The 24,691-nt window shown below is 54.0% G+C and overlaps 2 protein-coding genes across 4 annotated transcripts in view; one reads left to right on the top strand and one right to left on the bottom strand.

Moving 5' to 3' along the window:
- Nucleotides 1-7,883, top strand: part of TTYH3 (tweety family member 3) — a 74,105-nt gene extending 66,222 nt beyond the window's left edge. For all 3 annotated transcript variants that reach the window (XM_021539683.3, XM_021539680.3, XM_021539682.3), the window contains one exon: nt 2,243-7,883. In XM_021539683.3, the coding sequence (XP_021395358.1) occupies nt 2,243-2,258 (16 nt within the window). In that variant the 3' untranslated portion in view covers nt 2,259-7,883. The remainder of the gene's footprint in view (nt 1-2,242) is intronic.
- Nucleotides 7,884-14,418: 6,535 nt separating this feature from the next.
- LFNG (LFNG O-fucosylpeptide 3-beta-N-acetylglucosaminyltransferase) lies at nt 14,419-24,383 on the bottom strand. Its single transcript, XM_021539684.3, has 8 exons — nt 23,988-24,383; nt 17,102-17,150; nt 16,184-16,283; nt 15,880-16,033; nt 15,704-15,789; nt 15,254-15,419; nt 14,945-15,030; nt 14,419-14,855 (listed from the first exon to the last, which is right to left on the bottom strand). Exons 1-8 carry the CDS (start codon nt 24,381-24,383, stop codon nt 14,789-14,791), a joined length of 1,104 nt encoding a protein of 367 aa, XP_021395359.1. The 3' UTR covers nt 14,419-14,788.
- Between the last annotated feature and the right edge of the window lie 308 nt (nt 24,384-24,691).

The following is a 24,691-nucleotide window of genomic DNA, read 5'->3' as shown; positions in this document are numbered from 1 at the left end:
AGAGGTGCAAAGGTGCAGAAATCCTGAGTTAAGGAGAGAACATCAGCCCTAACTCTGACTACTCTGAGTCTTGATTTGTTCCTTGTGGTGGATTTGCAGGTAGGTTTGAATGTAAAATACCCTCTGCTTGACTCTCCAGATCTTGTGTTCCTGGTTACTTTGTTTTAGTGACACTTAAAAACTGTGGGGTCTTTTCTTTTTGGAGGAAGGAGGGAATTCTTTTCAGCTTCTCCCACCATGATAGGTGTACTTTGTCCTCTTGATTTTAATGCTTTAAAGAAAGTTTAAATTGTATGTTGTGTGCTGAACCCGTATGACTAGTCCAGAAAGATGCACAATAACCTTCCATTATTTGAGATTTTTTTTTTTTTATAATATTTCTCACAAAACTTTAGCACCTGGAAAACTTCTCTGTCCATACTCATCTCCTATCACATGTCACTACAGAGAATGCAAATGGAAAATGAGCACTCAAATGCAATTTTCCTTCTAAGGCCCTCTTCTTAGCATGAGGCTTGGCTGGTAATTTCAGCATTGCACTACCTGAAATGTGCCCTACTTACTCTATGAGAAAGTTCTTTGACTTCTAAACCTCTCTGAGGCTCTTGGGTTATTCTCCTATGTATTAATAACACCCTAAACTTTATTTCTGAAACAGTAATCACATTTAATAAACTGTATAGATTATTGTCCTTAAAGTAGCTTAGCTTGCTATGTTCTATCTTCTGCCCTCTCACTGACAAAAAATACATCTTAGAAAGAACAGATGTACTCTTTGTCTTCTAAATATAGATGCCATTTCTGGGCCAGAGTTTTATATTAAGATCCATGTTCTGAAAAAAGTTTTCCAGTTATGGAAGACACTAAATGCTGAGTGTGCAAGTAAGCCACAGGTGTCTTCATCTTGTGCTGCTGGGATCAGCTCTGCCAGAGGAGCAGTTTCTCTCTTCTATTGTGCAGGGGTTCGACCCAGGTCAGTCTTTGAAGGAAAACTGATAAAATACTGTTAATTCTCTAAAAACCCCATGGACAGCTGAGCTTTTGAGAATCTAAAGATGCCTCGTAATGTTCTTTCCCAGTGGGCAAGATAAATCATACCTCCTGGTGTGGAACTGCCTTTCAGTTGTCTCTGCCAGCTTAACTGGCTATTTTACATGGTGTGGTTTAAGAGGTGATAAAAAGTCAGTATGCTAAAGAGCACTCTTGGGAAGTAAGCTGTGGATATTATAGAATTATTCAGGCTCCAGAGGGTATAGAAAGAGGAATGAAATGTCTGTCCTCATTGCTTGGTTGTTAATACTGGGGTAGCAGAGCCCAGAAGACATCGAGCACATTGGTATAAAGAGGCAAAGTCCTGTTCTTACTGCTGGATGTTGTTCACATGGTTTTCAGCTCATTATTCAAAGCTGAATGACACATGTTACCTCAGTAGCTTCTGGGAGCTGTTTTGGATTACCTTGCTTAGAATAAAAAAGAGAATAAGAGCATCACCACCACCTCCAAATCAAACTAACCTTCATCTTCCTGACTTGCTTTTCTCACCCCCACACGGGAGTCTCTTCTGCTGCTGCACAGTGCACAGCTTGGATCCCAAACCACAGTGGGCTGTCACCCACCTGATAACTTGCTAATATCATCCTGTTTGATGGCAGCCTGTTTCCAGCCTGATAGGGTCTGTTCTTTCTTGGGCATAAATTGTTTAGTTATTCCTCACTTTTCTTTCAAGCTGCCCATCCATGGCATGCGCAGTCTTCTGATGCCCTCATTGCTATAAAATGCAATGTGAAGATGTGGTGAGCACCCATTTTCTTTTCAGCCTCCTTTTCTGGCATGGTTGAAAGCAGTAACATCACTAAGAGAGGATGAAAGCGTGGGGTAGGTTTTTACATCTGCATCATTCCCATTTCTCTCTCTTCTCCCAAGCAACATATGTCATGTTTTGACTTAGTGGCTGTTGGATTTCCTTCTCTAGGCAGCTTGGATAAATCACCACATCTGCACTGACCAGGCCAGCACCCCTGCAGCAGACTGGCAGAATGTTACTCAGAGTGAACCATGCAGTGACTTGTTAAACTTTCTTCTTAAGGCTGAGTCAGCAGCTCCTTGAGATGCTTGCTGTAAATATACACCATATTATGCTGAGAAGTGGTAGAAATCTGTGGTTCCATCGTGACATTAGTAATTCTGACTTAACTTTCTGTTTGTTTGTTTTGTTTTTTTGTCTTGTCTTTTCTTTCTCCAGTACACCTCCAGCATGAGAGCCAAATACCTCGCCACCAACCAACCTCGTCCAGATGCTGGCAGTGTGCATTAAAATGAAAAAGCAAAAGCAAAAAGCAAAAAAACCCCACACAAACAAAAAACAAAACCCACACATGCAGTCAGACTAAACAATGTGCCAACTGCTGTGCCCCTGTGCTGTCCTTGTGGAACAATCCTGCTGTTCTGCCCAAAATCTAGTGCAGCTCCTTCTGTTTCTCCAGTCCAGACCACCCTTCCAACCTGGTACCTGGCCACTGAGTGGAAGCTCCTTTTGAATTTAAGCCTTCACCTTGTAGTACAAGAGAGCAAATGTGTGCTGGCCAACAGCACCTGGGCAGGAACCTGAGTCCCCCAGCCCGTGGGCCAGCTCAGCAGAGCAGCCTGGCAGAAACAGGTGGTGAATATCTTCTGCCCCCTTCTCCCCCCTTCTGTTCCAAGAGGGACTTGGTGAAAGATGGTGGTAGATCTTCTTCACTTCTGCAGTGGGACCAGCAGCCTGTCAGACACCGAAGAAGCAGGACTGGGTGCCTGTGGCTGCTGTGCAACGAGGGAATGCTGAGGGGATGCACAGAGCAGCATCTCGGTGGGGATCCTCTGGTGCACTGCCCTGGGTGAGGGAGGAGGGAACTCCTGCCTCGTGGTGTCACTGCACATCCACTGGAATTTGCTCTAGTAGAGCCAACCATTTCACTACCCTGGTTAACCTTTTTTTCTTTTTAAGTCCATGGAGAAAATGCCTTTTTCTTTCCCTCTGTATCTATCACGTGAATTCTTGAGGAGGAGCAGGGGGGCCCAGCACCAGTCAGTGACCCTGTCCACTGCTCTGGACCTGAGCTCTCTGCTCCATCAGGGAAGCCCAGGTATTTGCAGATGGCATTCTGGGTGCTGCCTTTCCTAGGCTGACACAGATCAAACAAGAGCCAGCCACTCACTTGGTGCCAAATTTTTCCAGGGAAAGACTTTTAAGACTTTATGGGAGGTATTTTTGCACTAAAGAGTTTTGGCTCTCTGATGCTAGATCTTATGGGACAGTCAGCTTGCAAAAGCAAGAGAAACTGGAAGCACTAATGGATTTATAGCAAATGCAAGCTCTCCCCGTGGGGATGACCTGTGAACTCCGCTGGACTTTCTTTTTTTTCCTTTTTTATAAACCATAACCTACAGCACAGGGTTGCTGAAATGGCATTGAAGGAGGTTTTTGGAGCCTCATTCAAACAAACTCACAAGATTGTCAGTGTATCTTCTGTGTTTAGAGTCTGAAACCCTCGACCGTCAGAACGTTGTGACCGTCAGAACAGATTTATGTTTTATTCTATTTTCTTTAGTTTTCAAAGGCACATTGCTAACCACTATCTGACCATACTAATGCACATGTAAGGCATTTTCTAGACATGAGGCAGAACAAGGCTTGCAAAGGGGCAGCTGGGTGCCTGCAGAGGGCAACATCCTTCACTGGTGCTGTACTTCCCACTGAAGAGCAGTGCTCCAAAGGGCACTGACAGCTTCCTGCTGGAAGAGGAGACTGCCTCTGGGGAGGTACTGTCAACTACTGCCCTTTCAGTAGGGTAACTATAATGTTCCTTTTTGTCTTTTTACCTCTTAGTAGGGGCATCTTAGCAGAGCTGCTGAGCATTATATTAAACAGCTGGCAGAGGAAATTGAGTGGGACACATCTCTCAAACTGGAGTGGAGCTGTTGGCAGAGGCATTGTCACCTCAGTGATGTTCAGACTTGGTGTTTGTTTACCCCACGTTTGCAGTTTGCGGCACAGAATTGCCAACCTGCCTTTACTCAAGTTGGTTGCCTTCTTGCAGTGAGGTGGGAACTGCTCCTGGCAGGCAGCTAAACAGGCTGGAGGGATTTGCTGGGAAATGGTACCAGCCCTGTGGCACAGCAAGCTTTGAGACTCCTCTTAAGACAGAAACCACTACCAAACTGCAAGGCCAGCTGTTACCATTCGAAGGAGTGTGAGACAGGGAGGAGGCATCACCATGCAGACAGGAAGAGAAGGGTTTGGAATAAACTTCATGCTTCACCATAAATCTCTGGAAGCAGGATGTTCTTGCTCAGGACTGAGTATGCCCTTTCAAACACATTGGATGGGCTTCACACTGAAACATTACCTCTGTTTTATCAAATAACAAAGGCAGGGAAACTTGGTCACAGGTGGTATGGAGGGACACTGTGGCTCACCAGCCCCAGGTTTCCATCCTGTCTTAGAGCCTACCAGGAGATGTGGGTGTGCAGGGTGTGGTGAGGTGATCTTGCAGGGCCCCAAGGCCCCAACTGTTCTCTGGGGGGAACCCCAACCTTTCCCTCACTTTGAAGAAAGAATCAAGAGCCATATAAACCTTTTTAAGACTGAGTTGTTCTGCCATCATCCCTCCTTGCAAGGATGTGCTCCGATTGCTACTCATATTATCAATTCTAGGGGAGCTGCCCTGAAATCTGTGGCCCAGTCCTACTGGTGGAAGGCCAGTGTTTTGGAGGCTGGAGGGTGTGGGGAGCCCTGTGAAAATAAGTGCTTCTGTGTACCAGCTTCTTTGTGCACAGAATGCACCCTGAACCCATGTGTGACTGCACTTTGGGCTGGGTCTAAATTGTCACCGTGGCATTGTCTGTGCCACACAGAAACAGGAGTGAGCCTTTGTTTGCAGCATCTAACAGAGCAGCCACCTTGACCTACTTCCTTCCAAGGTCTGGCATAGGCACTTCCAACACCCAGAACAACTTCTGACAGTGTTTGGGGCTCGCAGCAAGGCACAGCTGTGGAGATACGTACTCTGTGACTTCAACATATAACTGGAAAGAATGTTATGGAGATAACATTTTGCTCTCTGGAGGCCAGCACAACGTGACTGCAGTGTGAGCAGTGTACCTGTGTCCAGCCAGCACTTCCTTTACTTGACATGGATATTGCACTTTTGTAAAGCATCCTGGAACTCTGCTGCCCCGCTGCATGCTGTGCAGAGCGCTGGATAGGAAACACAGACAAATGGGTTTCTTTTGGTTTATTATTATTATTACTACTACTTTTTGGGGTTCTTTTCCTTTTTTTTTTTTTTTTTTTTGTTTTACTGGAACCTTGAGCAACAGTGTGGCATTTCTGCAGGCTGGTCTGAATGGATCTGCTGAAGAACAGATGGCCTTTGCCTATTCTTATGGCTGCGACATAATCAGTCTCATCCATATGGTCACATTTAGTCTGAGGAGGGGACTTTGAAAAGCCAAGATCTCCCAGACTCTGTGCCTCCCTCTCGGGTGAACAGCAGGTGCTATCTGGCGAAGACTCATCTGTTCTGGATGGCATTCATGGTTGAGGGAGTCCAAACTCTTCAAGCTGCAGGAGGTAAAGCTGTAGAGACTTCTCTCTCTTCCATCGTGTCTCTCTGTTTTTAATGTGACAAAACGCCGAGGCCATATCACTTGGTGTGTCCCAGCTGACCTTATCGGACATTTCTCATGTTGCTGGTTGCTAGAAAAAGGGTCCAGAAGTTGGAGGAGCTGAGATTGGCCTCTGGACACCTCGCTGACTGCAGAGTGGATGGCAGCTTGTCCGGTTGAAGGTGACTGCATCGGTGAAGACACTTCATGTTACTTTTTCAGAAGCACAAATGTGGTCATTGGCTTGTCTGGTTGGCTTGGTTTATTTCCACTGCATCATCATGTGTGAATGACACTTTCTTTTGGAACTGAGAACTCTTCCAAGCACACAAACATCTCCACAATGTGAAATGTAAATAGCATGTTGGACTCTTGTGTCCAGTGTTCAAGACTGCATTGTAATTGTAAAGGAAATCAAATCAAGACTTGGCTGTGAATTTCTTGTGCTGTCTTGGGAATTATAACTGTAGTGTTTGTATCCTGTATGTATTATTAAACTGAGTTCATTTTGTGTGCTGATAAAAGGGTTCAAGCTAAGATTTTTAGCGTGCATCCATGTATCCAAATGTGAAGGATGGAGTGCTCCCTTCCCCTCCTGTCCTTTTTAAGTTTTCTCCATTTGATAGGTGTTGATTTTCCGTGTACAGTCATCTCAGCCAAGATGCAAGGGATGTTCATTTGAGTGCTTTGAGGGGGACACAGTGCATGGGGTTTTAAGTGATCCTAAGTCAGGATTTCCATAGCAGTTCCCTGAAACCACATGAAAAGTTTGGCCTTTCTGAGAGTGAAACCATTTCTCAGGGAGCTGCTCAGCCATTGCTCACGAGAGCTTTGGGTGCTGCAGGGTGGTGGGAGACAGGAGTGGGTGGGTGCCCCAGAGCAAGGTGCAGGTCCTGTGGGATGTCCCCTTCTTTCCCTCCGAGCAGCCACTGAAATACCATTCTGAGCCCTTTGAAGAAGAGAGAAGTGTCTTGGCTTGTCGATCCCTGCCACCCCCCAGTTCCAGAGGAGATGAGGTGGGTGGGTTTCCCCTGAGCTGTCTTTGAAGCATTTCCTGCCTGGGCTCCAAGGAGCAGCCAGGGTCTTCCCCAGCTCAGCAGGTGTCTGTGCCACTCGGTGAGCACCTCTGGGTGGGAGGAGAAAAGCCCTCCAGCGAGGTCCTGAGGAGCAGATCTCAAGCCTTGACACAGACCTGACAAGGCTTGGTCTGTACCTCCTTCCATCAGAGCCTACCTCCCTTTTCCAGAAATTGTGTGCATGCTATGGATGGCTTCCCTGGGCTGCCCAGGAGGCCCAGCAGAAGCGTGGGATGTTTTGGTAGCAGTTCCTAGGTGGCTGACAAGTGCTTTGTGCTTTTGGGGGGGGTGGGATTTCTGCCAAGCCATGATGGTGAGCGTGCTTGCCCAGCTGGGACACAAGGGATGGGTTACTGGTGGCCTGGAGCTCCCAGATGCACACCCAGCCCCTGTGGCTGCATGAACAAAGTGGAACATAAATTGATGTACAACCAGAAAGTTCAAAATACTGCATTCCTAAAGAGGATAACTGTAGCATGAAGCTCTTAGGTGCTCTGCGTATTTGATACCACATTGCTCCTCACTATGCAATTCCCAACTCCTTCCTTCCTGTTCCTCTTCTAATCTCACACCAAGACTTCTCCAGTGGCCTCTGCCCAGGAGGCTGCTGAAGTCCCAGAAAAGCCTCATTTCTTCCATTGTCCTCTGCACTGGGTGCAGCCCAGCCGTCACGTCGCGTGCCTCAGGTCCCTTGGTAACGGGAGGCCCCATGAGTTTTATTCACATCATTCAGAGGGAAGTTTATTTTCTTGGACACTGTGCACAGAAACCTAATGGTGAACATGTACCTGGCCTTTTTGTAACTTCTCTGTTTTGTTTTTTTTTTTCTTCTTCTTAACCATAATGGTTGTATATCATACCACTTTATATACATATATAATATATAAATATATATAATTTTTTTTTAAACTTCGGACCTGCTAGTTTCTTTCAAGTGTTCCTGCACTTACCCAAAATGTTTTTAAATTGTGAAGATTAAAGAGGATTGAGCCCATTTTTGTATCTTTACTTTTAATTCTGTAGTTCTCTTGATTGTAACGTAGCTATTTTTTACTGTAACTTTTTGGTTTGCAAATACTAAACAAAAAAACCTAAATGTAATATCTGTGGTTTCTATTCAGCTTGGGTTTCATGTTTTAAAAATAAACAATTTAAAACCACTGTTCCTGGTTATTGATCTGTGTTTTCTCCCAGTGGGGCTGGGCTGGTGGCTGCTGTGGGGACGTCCTTGTACCTGGGGGCAGGAGGTGCTGGAGCAACCATGGGACACATCAGCCTGGGAGATGTTCTCCTGTGCCCAGTGTGTTTTAACCCCTTGAAGCCCCTCTGCTGCTTTGATTATTCCCCACTGGAGCAGCAGGAAACACGAGTGGTTCATTTCAAGTACAAATACAAGAAGTGTGGAAAAGTGGCCTGGGATGGTGCCCCAGCAGCTCAGCCCTGTCAGAGGCTTCTCTTTGGGGGAAGATGAAACTCTGCATGGGCTCACCCTGCTCAGTGCTGCCCCAGGGTATCCTGGGTTTCTTTTTAGTTCTGTTTGTGCAGTTCTCTGATCACAGGCCCACCCCCACATCACTATCACTTAGTAAACTGAAACCTTTACCTTCCTCTAATTTTCCTGGTCTGTTTTCTGCCTGATCCTGCCAGTCAAAGGAGGCGTTGGGTCCTGCCCTCATCCTGTGCTATTCTTGCCCTGACCTCAGTCCCTCCCTTCCTAGGTGTGGGGATAAGCAATAATTCAACCCTGTCTTTGTAAATATTATGGGTTTGTTTTTTTTTTTTTTAAATGCTGTGAATATGGCTGAAACCCATACCAGTGCTCTCAAGTCCTGCTCACGAGTCTAGTTCAGAACCACAGAGGGCTCCTGGTTGTGACTTACCCCTCATGGTTGTGAATCCCAACAGACACCAGTTTTCCCCCTTCACTAATAATTGACAGATGTGTCTCCCCTCTTTTTTTTTTTTTTTTTTTTCATTCCCATCTAAAGGAGGAACCCACATTTTCCATCTTCATCCCTGGCCTGAGGTGATTAAGTCTGCTCTGTAAAGCTCTAAAAGGGCTTCAAGCAGTCAAGGGAATCTCATGGCATGAAGGAGAAGAAAGCCTAGATCAGAGTCATCAGTGTAAATATTTAACCAGGTTTATGGACTCCAGCAGGGATGGGAACATGCAAAGGCCACCTTCCTGGTGACCTCTCCCAGTGTTCTCCAGCCACCCCCAGGAGCTGCAGCTCCACTCACCCTCTGCACTGCTGAGCCATTCAGGGCTTGGAGAAAACAGAGGGAAGGGTGAAGTATGTGTTTGAATAAACCTCACCCTCAGATCAGCCTTCAGTAGTGGTCCCTTAGATCTCAGTCCTGGGAGATAAGGCAGGGAGGGGTGCCCCGGGGAGATGCTTTGCTCTGTGGCGTGCTGAGCTGTGCTAACACGAGCGGTGCCTCCGGCAGCTCCCGTGGGTTGGTGGATGGAAAACCATCAGGCAGAGCTGGTGGCTGGGGGACACGGTTACCGACTGCGTGTCCCCATCTGCTGTCCCCTCCTGGGGTGGGAGATGGCCCGAACTGCCGGTCGTGATTTCTGCTGGGCGTGGCACTGTGCGGGCACTGCTGATGCTGCAGCCTGGTCCGCCCATCTCCCTCCATCGGGTGGATTTAAGAGCTGGATTTGTGATTCTTCGGGAGTTTCGCGCTCTCCACGAGTCCAGGAAGGCATCAGGCAGCCGAAAATGCAGCTCATCTTTAACCCCTCCCGGAGCACCCTCGCTCCTGAGGAATGTCCCCATCTCCCCACCCCACTCCGTGGTGCTTTCAGGAGGTCGTGTCCTGTCCTTGCACTGCGAGGGAAGCCAGGACAGAGCTGAGTATCCGCTGGAAAAAATCCCCGAGCAGGGCGACTGCGAGCGGTCTGACCGCGTGGGGATGCTGGAGCCCTGCGCTTGGTTTCAGGAGGGTTTGTGAGCCGAGGCAGCCCCGGGAATGCTCCATCCAGGGCTCCTCCAAGCCCGTGTCTCCAGCTCGGTTTGTCCCAGCCCTCCAGTGTCTCCCAGTTCATCTGGGAGTGCCCAGGCAGGGACAGAGGGTGGCCTGGCTGTGGCCATGATGATGGAGCAGCCGGTCACACTGCTGTGCCTTCGAGAGGGGATGGATGGATGGCGGCAGGAGCAGAGGACTTTTCCTTCTGCAGCTGGGGTCTCCATTGCTGCCTGGCTCTGCCTGGAGCAGGCGGTGTTTCTCACCACGACCTCAGCAAAAATCCCTGCTCAGGGATTTTTTAATCCCTCCCAGTCCGTGGAGGGCAGTGGAGGAAGCACAGCTCCCTGCTCACTGCGAGGTGTTGCAGATGCTGGTGCTTCTCCCACCCGCTTCCTCTTCCCACCAGGCAAACCTCCCGGAACCTGGTGCTTGCACCCCGTAAATCACCCAGCCACTCCTGATCTCTTCCAAACACATCAGCTCTGGAGCCTGTGCCTGGGTTACCCATCAGGAACCAGAATGGCCCCGCTGCCCAAGGGCTTCCCAACTCAACAGCCACCCTAAATAAAGGAGGCTCAGCAGGCTGATGAGGACACGGCCAGAGCATCACCCAGTGCTGACACGGTGGTGACACTGCTGCAGTGTCACTGCTGCTTCGGGTCCCTGTCCTCAGTGTGGACAAGCACAAACCCAGCACTGTTTTCCTGGTGAAAGCACCGTGGTTTGGTGGGGGCTGAAGGGGGACACATCCACTGAGGAGGAGGAAGGAGGGGCTGGGAGCGGGGCTGTTCGGTGATGCTGCAGCTTTGGGGATCCCATCTGGCAGCACCGTGGGAAGTGTTTCCAGATGCTTTTGAGATGCTCAATTTATCTCCTCCTCCACTCTTGGCTTGCCAAATGGCTACAGCAGCAGAACTGGCCCCACTGGGCAGCTGAGGCAGAGCAGAAACAGCAGTTGCTGGGAGTTTTGGGGCAAGGGGGATGGTTTTGATAGATTCAAGACTGGTCTTAAAAGTCAGGAAGGAAAAAATAAACTTTGTAGGGCTTTTGGGTTATTTATTTTAACCACCTGCATATTATGCAGGGGTGGGAAATAGTAGAAGGGTGAAAAAAATAAGGGGGCAGTGGTTGAGAGCTACTCTGCACATCCCCATGCTGAGTCTTGGCCATCCCACAGCCATCACTCTGCTGCAGGGCTTTGCAGCCCCTCGCCCCAAGGCAGACAGTGCTGGTGGTGGATTAAATCATCTCCAGCTGCACAGAGGTGGTGGGATGTAGATCATGCCCCCACAGGGGTCTCAGCACTCTCCCACCCAGCACTGGGACAGGCAACTCCCAAAGCTGCAGCTGCATGCATCGCTCAGGCCCTGCGATTCGGATGCTTTTATGTTCGTTTCCCACAAATATTCCAGTTTGCTGGGCCAAAGCAGCTGGAAGTGGCTCTTGGAGCCAATTCACACAAGTTTTGTTGTCTCCTAACACTGCCCTCCCACCCCAAGTCTCAAGTACTTCTCACTGCTCTCAGTACCAGGATGGGTGTTTGTCCCATCGCCGTGCACACGGTCCCTGGTGAAAGTCCCCACAGCCAGGCTGGGAACACAGTGACTCACACGAAATCTGGGACTGCAAGTGACCCAAATGCAAATTAAACCAAAAAAAAAAAAAGGAGGTTGGAAACAGCAAAAAGGACAAAACCAATGTGTTACTCTCTGCCCTCAATGTTGCAACCACCCAGAAATGAGGAAAGTCTTCAGCCAGGCACGGTGCTGGAGCATCCCTTGGGCACAGCAGCAGTTCCTCCATAGTGACAGTGTCCCCGACAAGCCTGGCTTGTCCCCACCCCATCACCACACACCAGACTCTCCAAAAGGTACAGCTGCCTTATCAGCTGCCTCGAGCAGGCGAGAGTAAACAGGACATCCCACACCAGCGCCGGGGTGCAGATGAAAGCAGCCTGGCCTGCGGAGTCTGCCAAGTATGCGAGAGCAGCAGGCTTTGCTTTTGTTTTCCTTTTGTTTATTAATGCCTGTATTTATTTACTTTTCAGCCCACGAGTAGGGAAAGGAGGAGGGAGAGGCTGGGAGCCTGGTGGGAGACAAACTGGAAGGCTGGTGAGCTGCCTTCCCCCACTCCTGAAGGCTCGGTGGAGTATATTTCATTTTACTTTATTATTTTATTTTATGTGTACCTTTCTTTTTTATTTGTGTTTATTTTACTTTTTAAGCCCCATCAAGGAGTTGCACCATGCCCAGCCTCCCCCCAGCCTTTACCCCTGCTGGGGCTCCTGTTCCTTGCAGCAGCATCCCAATCCACAGCCCCTGGTGGCCCAGCACCTCGATGGGCACTTAACCCACATCTCCCCATCCTGTCTGGGGTGCAGGGGAGGGTCAGGCTCAGCAAGGGTGACAGCACCACTGCTGGGAAGTGCCCACGCTGCCAAAACCGCAGCCCATGAGCAATAGGAAAACTCGTGGGGGAGCAGATGGGGCTCGGTGTCACAGCTTCCTGTGCCTGACACAGGTCCCTTAGCTGACCTTGCACCAGGGGAGGCCTGAGGGGCACCGGATCCTGCATCCAGCACACCATCCCTGGCCCCAGGCAGCTGGGGGAAGGCAGCACTGCTGTCCATCCACCCTTCCCTTCCTCCAGGGCAGATTTTGGGGTGGCGGGGTCAGGGCAATGCTGGTTTTCTGAGGTGACACACTCTCAGACAGAGCCCCACATCACCAAGGGCTGCTTGGGGAACTTCTGATTTTTGTGGCCGTCTGAAGGGTGAGTGGGTTGGGAGGAGGGGTGGCTGCTTCAGCACACACCGATTTCCTGCCGGGCTGTATTTTTAGCAGGGCCAACCCTTGATAACCCAGAGATTCAAGTGAAACTGTGAAGTAAGTGTGCCTCGAAAAGGGAAAAAAAAAAAAAAAAAGGGTGCTGGCTGTGCAGGAAGGCGAGGAGGAGGGGATGGCACAGGTGGAAGCTGGTACCAGTGGCACAAACAGGACTGGTTTGGGGAGTGGAGGGGCAGAACTTAGGCTATCTCCACAGTCCATGAAAGCTGGGGCTTGTTTCTGGCAGGTGGATGCTGAGTGTTGGCTGAAACTGTGGTGGAGAGGGTGAGGGGAGGGCTGGGAGGGAAGGGACTCCTCCTCCCCCGCAGCCCCCAACCTTCCCACGCACACGCCTGCCCGCCGGCTGTTAACAACACCCTGCTAACAACCGGCTCTCACCTCATCCCCACCGCCTCCCTCCCACCCCTGAGCCTGGGAAAAACCAGCCCCGAGATGCCAAGCCCTGCCCGAGCCTTTTGGGAAGGGGAAGGGGGAGAGGACCATCACACCTTGGGATGCAAATGGCCAGCAGGATCCCAGGACCCGTGGGAAAAAAGGGACGGGGGTGCAGCCCCTCCTGCGAGCATCCCTGAGAGCTCGGCCAGAGGTGACAACATCTGCAGGGGATCAAGGGGTGCTCAGAGCAGCACATCCATAAAGAGACACCGGAGCCCGGAGCAGGTGACTGTGGTCAGCAAAAAAGCCGCTTTATTGGTGACCGCTCCCACGGGAACCCCGTGGCAGCGATCGGGTTCAGGTCCCTGAGAACACACTGTCCATGCTGGTTCCCCTTCCCACATCTATTGCTTTAAACACATCCTAGTTACAGAAAGCACAGAGTGACATTCCAGATACTGGAACATATAAATTAAGTGATAGTTACAAGACATCGGAATTTTTTTTTTTCTTTCTTAAACAGATTATCAAAGGTCGGGGATTTTTCTTTTTCTGATCCACAGAAAATGTATAAAAAGCATTTTAAAATCTACATATTTCTCAATGTGTTTTTTTTTTTTTCTTAAAAAAAAAAGGCACAGTAAAAAAAATACTGGCTCAATAACATATTTACAACACACCCATTATGGGCTATTTTCACTCAGCTTCAAGTTGGAAATGTTCAGCTCTAGCTCGGCCCAGGGACAGAGAGAAGGCTGATGTTGACAGGCAGGGCAGCTCTCAGAGGATGCAGGGTCCCTCTCCCTCCCTGGATAAATCCCTCTCCATCAGGAAGAGCACAGTGGGAGGGCTGAGAGATGCTGCCTGCCTGTGGCAGGTGCCTCCTGGGCAGCACCCAGAGCCAGGGCAAGGCCACAGGATGCTCTGGCCCTACAGGGGACACCCACACAGTCCCCAGGCAGACCTCGAGGTGTTCCTTTGCAGAGCTGCAGGGCTGCCCGAGCAGCACTGGAGGGAGACCCTGGACAAACACGGTGCCCACCCCACTGCAGCAGCTCTGGAAAATCCCTCCTCCCACGCCTGTAATTACAGAGAGTCTTTACACCAGTCTCTAAATAGTTCACCCACCAATGCTGCCACTTCACCCGTGAGGGGGGAGCTCTGGGAAATGGAGTTCACACCAACACCGGCTCCCAGCCACCCCCCTGTCTCCCTCCAGTGAGGCTGTGGAGCACCCAGCAGCTTTGCAGGACCCTGGAGGAGCCGTTGCCATTGCCAGAGGCTTCCCCTGCCCACCTCTTGCCTGCTGTGCCTGCCTGACGAGCCAGGGAGCAGAACTCACAGGGACCCCTCATCCCAACTGGGAGCCAGAGCTTCGCTGCTGAGATTTTGGGACTGGGAGAGAGGATGGGCTGGGTGAGGGGTTATGGGAGCGGGTTGTGGGGGTAGATGCAAAGAAGGGAAGAACACACCAAAAAAACTTAACATTTGAAAGGAAAAAAAAAAAAACAACAAACCATCAAGGAGAAGCAAGCCCGGGGCGGGGCAGGGCCCCGCGCTGCGGCCGCTCCCCACGCATGGCGTGGGGCCCGCCAGCCGCGGCTGCCCGGTGGGTAAGTGCTCAGTTCCCGTCCCTCTCACCTTCCCGGCCGGACCAGGCAGCGGGCACGGGCACGGGCAGGCGGGGCAGGGGGCAAGGGGCCGCACAGCAGCCTTCAGTACACACACACTGTGCAATACCACAGCAACGACGTCCGTCCGTCCGTCCGTCCGCCTCGCGGCGAGGCCGGACCGACACACCCGCACGCAGGTCCCGCACGCCCGTCGGATACCGGGGAAGGTCGGGACGAGGTTGGAGGGCACGTGCACCTCCTAGTAAACCATGTTGGTGGGGCACCACGGCGTGTCAGGGTACAGCAGGCAGTGCACGGAGCGGAACCTGAGGAGGAGGAGAGGAGCGAAGCTGAGCACGGCACAGCGGCGGCCCCATGGCAGCCCGGGCTGGGGGGAACAGGGCCCCCAGCTCACCTGGATGGGTCCTCCTCGACGGAGAAGGCTCCCTTCATGTGGATGGAGTTGCGCTTGTTTTCGAACATGCCGTAGCTCAGTGTCACCTGGGGGGCAAGCACAGAGGGGTGAAGTGGCCAACATGGCCATAAGGATCAAGCAGAGGAAAGGGGAGCTGCAAAATTCACCCCATTTCCCAAAGTCTCCAATGACACTTTGCATCACCCCACAGTGATAGGCCGATGGGGCTTTTCCCCTCTGCTGTTTTGGTCACACACCAATCAGTATCTTAGCTTTGATGCCCAATTTTTGGGTGACAATTTGTGGTACCTGTTTGTGGATCTCTGACTTGGGCACCTGGTGGAGGTTCTCCAGGTGGGAGTGGAAGAGGTTGCTCCTGATGAGCTTCACGCCCAGCACGGACTCGATGATGTAGCCGATGGTGCAGTCGTCAGGCAGGCGGATCTTCTCTGCAGTGCTCATGAAGTGACCCCCACTGCGGGGAGACAGAGAGGGGCTGCAGAGGAGCAAAGCCCAGGGGATGTGGGCACCCTGTGGGATTCTGGGCTTGGCCAGTGGGTGCCCAGCTCTGATTAAAAATCACTTTGGGGGAACTGAAACCCTTCCCAGCTTGTTTCCAAGCTCTCTGCAGACACACCCAGAAGGGAAAGAGAGAAAGGTTGTGGGACATGGTCCAGCACCCATCCCCAAAAATGTCACCTCTCTGTGCCCTGGCGACCATGAGGATTCCCCCTGGGAGTGCAGTGCCAATGCTCTTACCTGGCCCAAGGGCTCATCTTCAGTGCCAGCCCCCGGCTGATACAGAACCCTGCTCCACCCGTAGCAAACCAGAAATGCACAGGATGCTGCGAGAGAGGGGAACCAACGCAGTGAGACAACAGCTCCTTCTCCGTGCAGCCCAAATTAAAGCAGCCCCATGCTCTCCCCACGCTCACCATCTTGTTCTCACTGATCCTCTCTGTAGCCTGGATGGGCCGGTCCAGGCTGGGCTTCCCAATGTAGATGTCCTGTGTGTGCAGGTAGCTGGAGAGCAGCTTCACCAGCATCCGCACGTTCACGTAGTTGTCATCATCCACGTGGCAGAACCACCTGCAGTGACAGCAGTGTCACACCCACCCGGGGCAGCTGCCCCGTCCCCACGCTGAGGAACAACCCCAAAACCACAAATGGTCTCTGCTGGCACCATCCTGCCCCCCTTCAGTCCTGTCATCCCCCACAGCAGCCCCGGGCACCGCTTACTTTCTGCCAGACTCGATGAACTTGTCGTACTCCACGGCCATCTTGCAGGACAGGGCCTGGCGGCTGTGGGCAGCCGAGCAGTTGGTGTTGATGACGTTTCCTGTGGGGAAAAAGGAGGGGTCAAAACCCAGCATTGGTGCATCCCACACCTCCCCACACACTCAAACAGTGACACTTCACCACACATGTCCCAGGTGTGCCAGGGGGATGGAAACTCATGGGTGGTCCCGATGCTCAGTGACCCACATTGTTGTTGTTTTGGGCAAATGACGGATTTTTGGGGGAAGGCCTTTTTTTGTCCATGTGAGAGAAGGGAAGGGATGAATAAGGAATGTGGATGCAGCAGATGCACCATAGATCAGCCCTATCCACTTAAGCATGATGTCACCCCACATCACCTTGCCCAGGGTGCACCAGCCATCCAGGGGTGAAGGGGTGTCTGTGAGTCCTGAGCTTGCCCAGGACATGGCAGCAAAAATCCTGCCCTATGTTTCTTGCCCAGCTCAAAGTCAATCACTTCCCAGCCTGAAAAGGCTGGGGAGAATAGACCATGCTGACCCCAGCCCGGAAAATGCTCCCATGAAACCCTGTCTGCATTGTCATCAATCCCAACTCACCCCAGGGACAAAGTGGTGCAAAGGCACCCCACCCTGTTACTGTGACCCCCAACAGCACCATGCAGGGGATGGGCTGGGCTGACTGGGAAATAAACCTGCCCCCAGACGGGGCTCCCAGGCAGAGGGTGTTTCAGGCATCATCACCGAAACAAATTGTGTCATTCTCAACCCACGTTCCTGTGGCAAGGGCTTTTTCAGAGCTCCCAGGGCAGGTCTCATGCCAACCATGCTGCACAGGTGGGAGCTTTCCAGGGGACCTGGCCAGGTCACACACACAAAGGGACAAGAGCCACAGACTCACGTGCTTGCTTCTTCAGCTCCTCATCCTCTCCGTCAGTGAAGATGAAGGTCTGAAAGAGAAGACAAAGCACCTCTGAGGACCAAGGGGCTGAGACCATGTGGCTCTGGATGTGGACACAACACCCATGGGCAGCACCTGGGATCAGTTCCTCCGGGAAGCTGGTGGTGACTTCTTCCCCCTTATCAAAACCCCAAGGGGCACTGGAGAGTTGGCAGCCACACACCACACCCAGCTTCAGACCAGGACGGGTGCTGAGCTCCCCTTGGGAGCAAACCCCAGCCCCCGCACAGAGCATCCCTGTCCTCCTGCCTTTTGCACAGGGCAGCAGCTGGCAGGGAGGTGTTGGGGGCCACGGGGGCTGTCCCCAGCACAAGGGGAGGCGGGGGCATGGAGGGGAGCAGGTGCAGAGCGGCCTGATCTGAGCGGGGATTTCAGCCTTGAGCCGGCGCGCGTGGCCGGGGGTGCCGGAGCAGCCGCCTGGGCAGGTGTGTTTGCCCATGGCGCCGGCTCCCAGCCGCGTCCCCACCTGTGTCAACAGCACGTGGCTGTCCTTGCCCACTTGCACAATACCTCCACAACTCCTCTGTGCCCCCCAAGGGGGCTGAGATGTGCCAGTGAGTGCCACTCGCCAGCCCCGAAGCGAGGATGGTTCCCCACTGCCCCATCCCAGCACAATCCCACGGTGCCAGGCAGCACCCGACCGCCTCCCCGGGCCCCTGAGCTGCCTGCCCGGCTGCACTCCTCTATTTACACAGCTAATCCCTGGCATATGTCACCCAGGAAGGAGGACTGGAGGAGCTGCTCTGGGCCTGGGATCTGGGGAAGGACGAGAAGCAGGAGGAGAGAGCAGGGGGTGGGAAAGGCATCGCCATCAATCAGCGGGCAGCAAACAAAGCTGGAGGAGAGAAACCACAACCAGCTGCCAAGCGCTATTAAAAACCAGACGTGCACAAAAGGGCAAAGGAAGAAAGACAAAAGGGCTGGGGGGAAAGGCAGGAGGCAGCAGAGGAGGGACGATGGAGCGCTGGGGATGGTGAATTACAAGTGAGCTGGAAATTGGGTGCCACCCCGCAGCCGGCCCCGGGAACGCGCTGGGGTTTTGTGGCTTGTTTGAGGAGCTGGGTACAATAGTGGGGTTGACTTTACTCAGCGAGGAGAGTTAAGCGGGCAGCAGTCATTAGCATACAGCTGCACTGGTTAACCCGGCCCTGTTTGCTCAGGTCCCCAGCCGGGGCTGGTGGGGAGAGCCTGGAGCTGCAGCGAGGCTCAATGGGAGGGGACGGGGCTACAAGTGACCTTTGGGGCTTGAAAAGGAGAAAAGAAAAAGTGGGGGGGAAAAAATGATGGAGGGGGTGGGAAGGCAAGTTCTCACAAATGCACAGCCTGCTGTGGAGCCTGGCTTGTGGGGAAGGACAGAGGTCAGGAAGGCTCTGAGGAAAGGGGATGGGGAAGTGCTGGTGAGGAGGGGACAGCTGGGGGACAGGGACCCATCAGCTGCGGGGCCAAGGATGCCCGTGGTTGCTGTGTCTCCATGGGCACATCGCTGCTGGGGTGGCACAAGGTCAGTGCTGTGTGTAGGGGGGGGGGTGTCACCCCAACCAACTCGGGGTACAGCTGCTGGTCCCCATTTCCTTCAGGTGCTCAGGGAGGGGTCAGGCAACTGCTTGGGGTACAAATTGAACCAGGGCAGCAGGACAGCATCCAAGGATGCCTGAGACAACCCCATCACACAGGGGGGTTGGCACTCCAGCCCAGGTTTCCCTGCTGGGGGTGCAGGGAGCACACAGCCTGTGCACAGGCGAGACAGAAAATGTTTGCTTGATTAGCTCAGAAGCGCCGTCCAGCAACTGCCTTCAGCTGCTCCAAAAATAACCCCACTACTAATCCTGCACTCAGCCTCTATAAATAGAGCACAGGGACAATTGTTTATTACTCGCCTGCACCGAAATGTTTCATCCTACCCAGGCATCTCCCCTCGGCCTCTCCCCACACACATCCCTGTAATATTCCTGGTGAGGGTGGACCAGGTGGCACCTCAGGGACTGGGACAGGGGCACATAGCTATAAGTCACCCCATGTGGGCACCTACTGGGGCCTCACAGGTTTCCCACATCCCTCCCAACCCCACCATGACATTCAATTAAAACAAAAACAATTCAAAGCTTAATTTTTTTAATTAATTTTGTAATTAATTTGTGTTTCTTGGATGGGACATGCACCCTTTACCTGGGGCTGCAGGGGAGAGGAGCAGAGGTGACAGCCAAGCCCGGGAGGGAATAGGCCAGGAAAGGATGAGAACAAGTGAAATACATAAGTCCACCTTTAGCATCTCCCAAGTGGGATGCCAGACATGAGGGCAGCGTCCAGTTTATAGTGCTGCAAGAGGACACTGCAGCCAACATCCCCTGCAAACCACCACCTCCAAACCCAGCAGGGCAAGAAAACACTCCCAGCCCTTACAGCCACCTCTCTCCCACTTGGCCCCTGTGCCAGACACAGCACCGAGGGGTGCAAGGACCTCTTGGACCCCCCCCCAGTAACTTTTCCTGCAGGGTGCAAGAGAGGAAGGGCCCGCTGCACCCCCCCAACCCCTGCAGGAAACCTCATTGTTCTCAGAACTGCAGCTTCAAGAAACACAGGATGCCAAATCCCTGCCGAACAATAGCTGCCAGCGCTCCTCGCAGCCCCGCACAATGCACGGCCCCGGGCCGGGACTGAGCGGCACCCGGGATCCCCGCGGCCAGGACGGGCTCAGCCCCCCCAGCTGCCCTCCAGGAGCCAGGCAGCCGCCGGCAGCCCCCCACTGCCTCCTCCTCGCCCTTGGGGAGGGCTCTCTGGTTTTTTTTCTTTTCTTTCCTCGCCTTCATTTCTCCTTTCAGGGTGACTCATTTCCCCTGCGCTGCTGGAGCTCGTGGGTTGCTCGTGGCTGGGTGCTGCACAAGCTGTCCCACCAGCCAGGGCCACCCCGGGGTCATCGTGGCTGTGCCACCTGGCCGAGGGGTTCTGTGACTTCCCAGGGTGACACGCTCTCTGCGTGGCCCATGCCTGCCACCATGCCACCAGCACACCCATCAAAAGGGGAACCTCGGCCAGGCAGGCACCCCGTGACTCTGTAGTGCACAAATCCTGAGCCTGTGCCACATCTCACTTCCCCATGCTGGGAGAGGATGGAGCACTCCAGTACCCTTTTCACAGCCACCCCACTTGGTGCAAAGGAAAGGAGGCAGCAAGAAGTGCTGGTGGGTGGGGGGGCTCAGTCTCCAGCTGGGTGAGTGGCTCTGGAGCAGGTCAGGATGCTGCCAGAGCTGCCCAGCTTTGTGCCCCCACAGGAAAATTTCTTCTTTTCCCTCTAGCCTCGGGGTTTAAGGGGGGGAATCCCCACCCCTCCTCACCAAGTTGGGAGCAGTGTGATGGCGATATCCCTGCAATGACAGCATGCCACGATGGCAGCAGCCCCAGTCCATGGTGGTGGCTTTCCCCGGGACCAGGGGCAGGTCTGTGCTGGCACAGGATCCCATGGCTGGGACCTGCAGAGGCGGCGAAGGGGCTTGCAGGGCCGCGGGCCCTTCCTCCCCCTGCTCCTTTCAGCAAGAGGAAGAATCCTCCACTGTAATTTTAAATGTTATAATTTTTTAATAACCTCCTCCCAAACAATGAGCTCATTGTGTGGCAAGGGTCCCCCACCCTCCCGCCTGGTGCTCCACGCGCCGCTCACCGGCTCCAGGGCTTTTATGGGCAGGGACAGCAGCATCGTTTGGGACAAGGCAATTAAGGGGCTCCCACCCCTTAAACCCACACAGGCTGCCCCGGGGGACGGCAGGGAGGGACCCTCACACTCCGTCCGAGTTCAAGAGTGCTCAGCAGGCCCTGGCACACAGCCCAGGGCAGGGGGGAGGCAGCTGCACCGCGGAGCTGGTTTGGGATGCGCAGTCCCCGGCCTCAGCCGCTCTGGTGGGAGCGAGACTCGCATGCCAGCACACTCCAGCGTGTGGGTCGGGACCCTGGCCAAGGTGCTAGAGAAATTCGGGAGCCGCCATCAGAGCAGCGTGCTCTTTGGAAGGCAAACCCGCTCGCTTTGCCCCGGGAGCAGGAATTTTTCAAAGGCTGCAATTACCGCGCCGCCGAGCGGAGGCAGCCAGCGGATCCCACGCTGCCGGGACGGCGGCCCGGGCTCGGCCCCCGCGGGCTCCGAGGCGTGTGCCGAGCTGCCTGGATGCCTCAGGGACACCCAGCCGCCTCCAGGGCAACCCCAGGGGCAGCAGAGGTGTCTCTGGCGACTCTGCCGCTGCGAATCACCCGACTCGGCAAGTAAGAAGTGGATTTGGACTTGCTCCTGTCCAGGGTTTCTGCTTAATGGCCATTTTCCTCGCTGCTGTCTTTCCTTTCAAGTGCAAAGTTTCTCCAGCATCCTAAGGATACTGAGACAGCTGGAAACTCAAAGAGTGGAAAACCCATAACTCTCCTCCAAAAGTAGCTTGTCCAGCCTGGGTTGTGCAACCCAAAGAGGAGATTTAGAGGATAGGGATGTGCTCTCCCTGTGCAGAGAGGCAGGAAGGAGAAGAGGGTGCCCTTTGCAGCGTCTTGGAGGTGACAGAGGGCAGGAAACAGGGACTATTGTGGGCAGAACAAAGAGCAGCCAAGGAAGGACACAATGGCTGTTCCCCCTATCTGCCAGGGCCCAGGCAGGAGGTACCTGCTGGATTTAACCCCTTCTCAGCACTGTCTGCATCCCTCCTGCCTGGCTAATGAACAACCAGAGGGAGGCTGTGATTTGAGCAAGAGGTGATCAGGAGAAAGACCCAGCATCAGGCAAAGGAGATTCTCAGCCCCTGGGCAGGAACTTCCCCACGTTGGTGAGGCAGCTCACATGCCTGAGCACCGTTAGTGAAACCCAGAGTGAGAGAGGATGAGCAGAGACAGGCCTGACTCAGACCAAGAGAGACGTTTGAGGGGAGGCAGTGCCCCACTGCCACCAAATCACCCTCCTGGGATGGAAACCAGGGGGCCAAGCAAGGAGGAGATGCAGGAACTGAAGAGAAATAAGAGAGAAGAGCCCCATAGCACCAATCCCACACTCTGTGGGCAAACAAAACCCAACCTGATGCCAAGTCTGGGGAAGCTCAGGCTGCCTCAAAGCTTCCCAGGGACAGAGGCTGTGTCAGCATGGGAAGAGCAGAGCCGATCACCCCCAGCAGCGTGGCCTCATCCCCTGTGCCCCCATCCCTGCTTTGCTCCGCAGGAGTTCGTGCTGCCTCCAGCTCTCTCGGCAGCTCCTTGTCCTCAAGTGCTGTACAAGAGCCGTCACTCAGCGGCTTGGCTTGTCAGGCAGGCACCTCGCCGGGCTGCGGCCCCCCTGGCTTCATGGCCCTCATCTCTAGGCAACCTGACCTGGACACGGCCGGCTCCGGCTCCCTCGTTCCCATGGAAAGTGCCACACAAGAGGCTGCGAAGCCTTTTCTCTGCGCCAGGAGAAAAGGGGCTTTGTTAGCTTGCCCAGGGGGACAGCGTGAGAGCCGAGCCTTAGGGCTCTGGGAATCCAAACGGACAAACGAAGCACAAAAAAAAAAAACCAAAAAAAAAAAACCCTAGAAGAAAGCCGGAGCTTACAAGAGGGAGAAGAAAAAAAAGAGCAGCCATTCCCAGGATCATCTGTAGGTGCTCAAAGAGCGTTTCACTCCACCACCACTCACCACCCCCTCGGAGTGACAGCAGAGCATAAAAGAGGTTTCCATTAAATAACTGGACCAAGGAGAAGTGGCAGATCCACTGCCAAGCCCAGGAAACTTGGGAAAAAAAACCAAAAAAAACCAAAAAAAACCCACCCCACAATTCACAGGGGAAAAAAAGTAGAAGTAGCAAGATAATTCTTGGGGTACAGTGCAGGAGCCAAGACCCCACAAGGTCCAGCAGACTTGGGTGAGGAGGGCATGGGCAGGTCAATCCTTCCCCCATGGCCTCCACCCTCAGCCACTCCAGATTTCCAAGGCAAACAGTTTGCAAGCAAGAAACTGAGTTCCATGCCAGGAGGAAACACGTGAAGACAGAAAAAGAAAAGGTTAGGACCAGACATAACTTACTTTTGGAAAGCTGTCTAAGGGTAGAAAAACTGTCTTAGGAGCAAATGGCAAGGCACATTTCCTAAGGAAACAGCTTTTTTTTTTTTTTTTTTCCCTTTTGAATTTTGCTTCAGTACTTGAAGGACAGAGAAAGGGACTGCCAGGACTCCGGGCAGGACATCAGTAAGGTCAGGAACCAGACTCGCTGGAACTGTCCCGGTGTGGGTGAGCCGGTGCAGACCCACAAGAGCTCCCAGCAACTCCAGTCCTGCCCAGTCCCTTGTCAGGACACCGAGAGCTTCAATCCCGGCACTCTCCCAGCCCTGGCTTGATGAACCGGGTGTCCTTCGAGCAGCACAGCTTCAGGCACCTCTCTGCAGGGGCCTGATCCGGGCTCTGGCACCCACGGGCTGGGCTGCACCCCTTCACCGTGCCTCAGTTTCACCAGCCGAAAGCAACCCAGACCAGCTCTGCAGCGGGAGGTGCTCAGCGGAAAGGAGCCTGGAGCAGAGTTAGGAGAGGCTTCTGAGTGCGAGGAGCCACGGTCGGGCTCTCTCCATCACTCACCCTGCAACGCTGCATTTCACCCTCCCGAAAACACAGTTGGGCGCAGAACAGCCCAGCCAGGCTCGGAATACCTCCCGGCTCAGCGACGTGGGGGAAAAGGGAAGGACAGGTGCTATTTGCTGGGTCACGGCACCACCCGGATCGCACAGAACGAGGGGCCAGGACAGCGGCGGAGAAGCGTGGGCTCCAGCCCGTCCCGAGCCGCTCCATCCCGGCCAGCGGAGGGGACCAGCCCCGTCTCCATCCCTGTCCCCATCCCTTACCATGTCGCGGTTGCGGGAGATCCAGGTGTCGAGCAGCAGCTCTAGCCGCGCCTTGTGAAACTTCTTGGTGGTCTTGACGGCGATGAAGACATCGCGGGGGGAGATGTCCTCGGCCGGCGGCCGCGGGGGGCTCGGCGGGGCCGGGGGCAGCTCCCGCCGCGCTCGGCTCAGCCGCCCGAAGTAATCGGCGAAGCTGCGGAGCCCGGGCGGCCCCTGCGCCGCCGGGGGAGCCGCGGCCGCCGCCGCCCCCAGGCTCTGCAGCGCCCGCTGCGCCCCGCCGGCCTCCCCCCGGGCCAGCCCCGGCCTCCCCGGCGGCTCCACCATGAGCACCAGGAGGCAGGTGAACATGGAGCCCACGAGGGACAGGAGCAGTTTCCTCCCGCAGCTCTTCAGCATCCTTCCTGCCCTCCGCTCCTCGCCTCTCCGCGCCGCCGCCACCGCCGGCCCCCGCCGCGCCGCCGCCTTTAAACCGCGCCCGCCCCGCCCGGGGAGGGACGGGCCCGGGGCCGCCCCACGCGGGGCGTGGGCACCGCCTGGCCCTGCCCGCGGACCGCCCGCGCCCCTCCGACCCCCGCGTCCTCCCCGCCAGCTCCTACGAGCGTCCCGGCCCCGCCAGCCCCGTCCTGCCCGGTCCCGGGCTCTGCCCCGCGCATCTCCGCGCCCGCGGCCGGCAGCGCACGGCTGGGTGCGGGCAGGGTGCCGGT

Source organism: Lonchura striata, chromosome 16, assembly GCF_046129695.1.
Source record: "Lonchura striata isolate bLonStr1 chromosome 16, bLonStr1.mat, whole genome shotgun sequence".
NCBI classification, from domain to species: Eukaryota; Metazoa; Chordata; class Aves; order Passeriformes; family Estrildidae; genus Lonchura; species Lonchura striata.
This window is presented reverse-complemented; position numbering and strand designations above follow the sequence as displayed.